Source organism: Myotis davidii, unplaced genomic scaffold, assembly GCF_000327345.1.
Source record: "Myotis davidii unplaced genomic scaffold, ASM32734v1 scaffold1903, whole genome shotgun sequence".
Classification (NCBI taxonomy): Eukaryota; Metazoa; Chordata; class Mammalia; order Chiroptera; family Vespertilionidae; genus Myotis; species Myotis davidii.
Genome location: NW_006293911.1, coordinates 43605 through 50047, shown reverse-complemented (window position 1 = coordinate 50047; position 6443 = coordinate 43605). Strand labels below are relative to the sequence as shown.

The 6443-nt window shown below is 43.2% G+C and overlaps 1 protein-coding gene across 6 annotated transcripts in view; it reads right to left on the bottom strand.

The window, feature by feature from the left end:
• Nucleotides 1-6443, bottom strand: part of ACBD5 (acyl-CoA binding domain containing 5) — a 63830-nt gene that overhangs the window by 55871 nt on the left and 1516 nt on the right. For all 6 annotated transcript variants that reach the window (XM_015566550.1, XM_015566549.1, XM_015566551.1 and 3 more), the window contains exon 2: nucleotides 6113-6278. In XM_015566550.1, the coding sequence (XP_015422036.1) occupies nucleotides 6113-6188 (76 nt within the window). In that variant the 5' untranslated portion in view covers nucleotides 6189-6278. The remainder of the gene's footprint in view (nucleotides 1-6112; nucleotides 6279-6443) is intronic.

The window sequence follows — 6443 nt, the reverse complement described above, 5'->3', positions numbered from 1 at the left end:
ATCCAATTTTAAAAAAAAAGAAAAAAAGGAGAGGCTGGGAGCTTAAGTTGCCCTCCAGCCTGAAAACGGCTCTCAGGCCCTCACCCAGACTGGCCAGGCACCCCAGTGGGGACCCCCATGCTGAAGGGGGTGTGACCAGCTGCAAACAGCCTTCAGCCCGTCATCCAGGCTGGCCAGGCACCCAAGCGGAACCCCCACCCTGATCCGATCACCCTTCAGGGCAAACCAGCCGGCCCCCAATCGTGCACCAGGCCTCTATCCTATATAGTAGGATGTTCAACTGACCCTAACAGCAGAAAGGCTGGGAATGACTGGTCACTATGACACACACTGACCACCAGGGGGCAGACGCTCAATGCAGGAGCTGCCCTTTGGTGGTCAGTGTGCTCTCACAGTGGGGAGCTCTGCTCAGCCACAAGCCAGGCTGACGGCTGCCAGTACAGTGGTGGTGGTGGGAGCCTCTCCTGCCTCCTCAGCAGCGCTAAGGATGTCCAACTGCAGCTTAGGTCTGCTCCCTGCTGGCAAGTGGGCATCCCCCGAGGGCTGCCGCGCTGCCAGAGGGATGTCTAATTGCCATCTTAGGTCCAATCCCCCAGGGAGCAGGCCTCAGCCAGCAGATGGCCATCCCCCGAAGGGTCCCAGACTGTGAGAGGGCATAGGCCGGGCTGAGGGACCACCTCCCCGCCCCCCGCCCAGTGCACAGATTTTGTGCACCAGGCCTCTAGTAAAAATATATATATATATTTTAAAAGTATAGTAGAAGAAGACATCAAATAGTTAAAAGAGGATCTCTGGATAGTAGGCATACAGGTTATTTTTACTTTCCTTTTGCTTGTTTGTTTTTAAAATATTTACTGTCAGTATATATTACTTTTATACCAAAAATTATACATATAAATATTAAAACTATAAAAATTTTTGTATATTATAAACTTTATAGATTGCATTGGTCAGTGTGCTCAGTGGTTAGAGCATCGACCCATGCACTGAAAGGGTCCTGGGTTTGATTCCCAGCCCAGGTTGAGGAGTGTTCAGGAGGTAACAAATCAATGTGTCTTTCTCACATGGATGTTTCCCTCTCTCTCTCTCTCTCTCTCTCTCTTTTTCCTCCATTCCACTCTCTCTAAAAAAAAATGGAAAAATATCCTCAGGTGAGGATTAACAAAAAAAAACCTTCATAGATTACATAATAAATATGTAGTAATAGAAAACTAGTAGTATATGAATGTGAAAATTATGGGAGACAAGATGAGAGCTGGTGTTTCAGGTTTGGCCAAGAGTGAATAATTAATTCCAAAATCACAACAATAATTATCTATACAACATATGCTCATTTAGGAGTATCTATTAGATATACTATTTCAATCAAAAGTCTTTCTTTAAATAGCAGAGAGAAATATTTTTAAAACTACAGCTAAAAATTGTTATCTATTTAAGTAGACAGATCTAAATTTAAAACATCAAAAGCCTCAACTTACAATATCTTCCGGAAATGAATCAAATAAAGTTTAAAGGTTTTTGGTTAAGGTGGATGACATATACATTAGCTTAGGTTACAGCCAAAACTGATAACATATAATGAAGGTATTCTGTAAGACACTGAATTAAAGTATAATTTCTGTCCTTAAGTTTCTCACACATGATATATTTGATATATGTGTTTAAAGTATTATCTAAGAATTAAAATGTCTAGAGGTAAAGGGAATACCAGACATGAATGTTATAGGATTCATTATAACCTTAGGCCTTAAGAACAGATTAAGCAAAAAGGAAAAAAAAACAAACCACCCTGGCTGGTGTGGCTGTTGATTGAAACTCCCATACACCCAAAAGGTTGCCAGTTGGATTCCCCGTCAAGTGACCATTACGGCAGAATGATCAGAACGACTGGTCGCTATGATACACACTGACTACCGGGGGCAGACGTTCAACACAGGAGGTGCTCCCTGGTGGTGTTCCCACAGGAGGAGTGCTGCTCAGCCAGAAGCCGGGCTCATGGCTGGCGAGTGCAACAGTGGTGGCGGGAGTCTCTCCCACCTCCACCCACATGCCTGGGTTGCAGGTTCAATTCAAGTGAGGGTGAGTACAGGAAGCAGCTGATGGATGTTTTTCACATGCATCAATGTTTCTCTCTCACTCTCCCTCACTTGCCCTCTCTCTCTAAAAAAAAATAAATTTTTTTTTGTAAAACATAGGTATAGAATTCATGAGCGGTAAGGAGCAGTGAGCAGGTGGGCGGTAAGGTGTGAGGGGTCCTGGACTTCGAGAGGGCACAGGCCAGCATATATATATTGCCCTGGCCAGTTTTACTCAGTGGATAGAGCATCAGCCTGCAACTGGAGGGTGCCGAGTTCAATTCCGGTCAAGGGCACATGACGGGGTTGTGGGCTCAATCCCCAGTAGAGGATGTTCAGGAGGCAGCCGATCAATGATTCTCACCATTGATGTTTCTATCTCTCTCTCCATTTCCCTTCCTCTCTGAAAGCAATAATATATATATATACACACATACACACACACATACTAGAGGCCCAGTGCACTGGGTTGGGCGGTGGGGAGTCCCTAAGCCTGGCCTGAACCCTCTTGCAGTCTGGGAATCCATGGGGGGTGTCTGACAGCTTAGCTGTCAGTTGGATATCCTTAGTGCTACTGCTGAAGTGGAGAGGCTCCCGCCACCACCGTGGGGCTCACCAGCAGTGCTCCCCCTGTGGGAGTGCACTGACCACCAGGGGGCAGCTCCTGTATTGAGCATCTGCCCCCCTGGTGGTCAGTGCATGTCATAGCAACCGGTCATTCTGCAGTTAGGTCGATTTGCACTAGGCTTTTATTATATAGGACTAGAGACCAGAGGATGAAATTCATACACAGGGGGGGAGGGTCCTTCAGCCCGGCCTGTACCCTCTCCAATCCAGGACCCCTCGGGGGATGTCCTACTGCCAGTTTAGGACTGATCCTGGCAGTCAGACATCATTCTTGCAATCCGGGGCCTCTGGCTTCTAATCGCTCGCCTGCCTGATCACCACTAACTGCCTCTACCTGCTGGCCTGATCGCCCCCTAACTGCTCCCCCATGCCAGCCCGATTGCCCCCTAACTGCTCCCCGCTGCCAGCCCAATCACCCCTAACTGCTCCCTCCTGTTGGCCCAATCACCCCTTCACTCCTCCCCACTGCCGGCGTGATCGCCTCCTAACTGCTCCCCCCTGCTGGCTTGATTGCCCCTAACCACCTCTGCCTAGGCCCCTGCCACCGTGGCTTTGTCTGGAAGATGCCTGGTTTAATTAGCATATTAGCCTTTTATTAGTATAGACTAGAGGCCCAGTGCATGAATTCGTACAACAGTGGGGTTCCTTGGCCTGGCCTGCGGGATTGGGCTGAAACTGGCTCTCTGACATCCCCTGGGGGGTCCCGGACTGCGAGAGGGCACAGGCCGGGCTGAGGGACCCTCCCTCCCCATCAAGCGGTTGAGCAGCCTTAGCATATCATTAGCATATTACACTTTGATTGGTTGAACAGCTGACCTGACACTTAGCATGTTAGGCTTTTATTATCTATAATAATAATAATAACATAATATGCTAATTAGACTGAATCCTTCCAATGGCCTTTCGGACAAAGCCAGGGCTGGGAGGGAAGCCCGGGTCCAGGTGCCTGCTGGCAGCCGGGGGAAGGAAGGCCTACCCTTGCACAAATTTCATGCATCAGGCCTCTAGTATGGGATATAAATATGTATATGTACTAGTATATACATGATCTTACTCTTTGAAAAACAATCCAGGGCAAACCAAACAATTTAAAAGTAAATATTGAATAATTCGAAAAGCCAGTTGGGGGTGGTGGGAGGGGAATCAATTTAGAAATTAAAATAAAAAAAAATTTTAATACTTCATTACTTTTGTTTCAATATCAATTTACTTTCAGAAGATAACAGTATTTTGAACATTGTCCAACACAGGTGCCATTTGGCAGGATATCTTAACTGCAATATCTTCTTAAATATTATTTAATAGAAACTTTATTTACATTTACATGGGTTTCTTCATAAATGATATGTAAATAAAAAAAGTAAAAAATAATAAGAAATATGTAATGTCAATAAAGGTAGTAGACTAGCGACATTAAGTCTGGCTTTATTAATTTTCAAAAATATATAAAAACGTAGTTTAGGAGAAAAGATGATGGTACAACTATACAAAACTCTGAGAATCATGCCTTTTTATAAGCCCTCTTAATCGGACATTTTATAAAATCAGTACCTAAATAAGTTCCTATAATACTTTTTTACATTTTGTTCACTCACTCTTATCTTTCAATCCCCCATATTTCCTCCTCCAATTTGATAGTTGACATTACAAAAAGAATACTAGCCCTAGCCAGTTCAGCTCAGTGAATAGAGAGTGGGCCTGTAGACTGAAGAGTCCTGGGTTTGATTCCGGTCAAGGGCACGTGCTCAGATAAGTGCAGGAGGCAGCCAATCAATGGTTCTCATCATTGGTGTTTCTATCACTCTCTCCTTCTCCCTTCCTCTCTGAAATCAATAAAAATATATTTTAAAAAGAGGAATACTATTTTGTGTATATTTGTTTCCAAACTTTTTGAATCTGCACTTAATTTTTATTAAATGGTATTGAATGTTCAATATGCAGCCAAATGATGATTCATAAGAATAGAGAAGATGATATTAAATACTATAATCATACATTAATGTTGTATTCAGTTAGTATTACATTCTGTCACAATAATAGTACTTAAAAGCATCATTTAAAATATAGGGGTTTTTTTTCAGAAGGATATATTGCAGGAAGATAGAAAGTGAAAAATAAAAGACCCCCTCTCTAAGCTTCTTATATATATGTTTTACAATAAATAGTTTTACAAATGAAGTACCGGTAGTTGTTCTTTCTTTTTTTAATTTTTAAAAGATCTTTATTGTTGAAAGTATTGTATATCATACAGGAAATACTTAAATGTTACATTGGCACTGGTTCTATTGCATTGAAAGAAGTTATCTCTCTCCGTCTCCCTTCCTCTCTGAAATCAATAAAAATATATTTTAAAAAGAGGAATACTATTTTGTGTATATTTGTTTCCAAACTTTTTGAATCTGCACTTAATTTTTATTAAATGGTATTGAATGTTCAATATGCAGCCAAATGATGATTCATAAGAATAGAGAAGATGATATTAAATACTATAATCATACATTAATGTTGTATTCAGTTAGTATTACATTCTGTCACAATAATAGTACTTAAAAGCATCATTTAAAATATAGGGGTTTTTTTTCAGAAGGATATATTGCAGGAAGATAGAAAGTGAAAAATAAAAGACCCCCTCTCTAAGCTTCTCCACAGGAAAAAAAAACCTGAAAATTTGAATAATGGCCTTAACCTTTCCCACATCGGACAAAGACATAAACTTATAAATTCAAACAGTACTGCAACCCCAAAGAAAATAAATATGAAGAAAACCATACCTAGACACATCCTAGTCAAATTGCAGAAAATCAAAGGTAGAGAAAAATCTTCAAAGTAGCCAGAGAAATGACACATTAAATACAAAAGAACAACCTGAATTACTTTTCTCCCAGGTCTAATATAAGTATAATAAGGAGTATTGTGTTTGATCTTGTCTGTAAAAACAGTTTTGTTTTTTTTATTGTCTACAGTTTTACATGTCTCCTTTTCCACCAATTGACCCCTTCCCGGCCCATATTTGTTCTTTCATTTCTTTCCCTTCGTGTCAAAGTTTTCAAAAGGCTTAAATAGTAGATTTTGTGAGTATGCGCCACCAGGCTCCCATGCCAGTTTTTTAACATACCCAAATCCGCAGTCATTAAAAAACAAGGCTTTTGCTTTCAACAACACTATAAGGTACTCAAAATCTGGATAACGTATTTGTCTCAGGCTTGAAAAATCAGCAAGGAATTCATTCAAATATAAAGCCTCCCTTTCGTTACACTGCTTTTAAAGCAGCAAAGAAGTGGGTTAAGTAAGCAAGAGTCGAAGCAGAGAGATTAAAAGAGGTGAGAATCACGGAGAGGTGAGGTTCAGGAACTGGGGCCTCCAAGGCCTCCGCGGAAGGTCTGTACACCCGGGGCCCCCAGTGCACGTACCATTTTTGGGCAAACTCTGGATCACCTTCACCGCCGCCTCAAACCTGGTTTCATGCACGGATCTCGTGTCTGCCATCTCCAGCCGCCAGAGCCCGCCCCGGTCGCAAGGTCTGTGGGCTGGAATCAGAAAGCAGCAGCACCAGCTTTCCCAGGAGCCTGCATGAAACTGGAACAAGGAGCGCCGGCCGCGGGTCAAACATGCCCAAAGGGAGGCGGCCCAGCAGCCCAGCTGGCCAGCTCCCCTGCCCTATCCAGGGCACCCCGACCCGGGCGGCCCCGCTCCTGCCTCCTCCCGGGGGCGGGACCGAGCCCAGGAGCCGGCCCGCGGGGG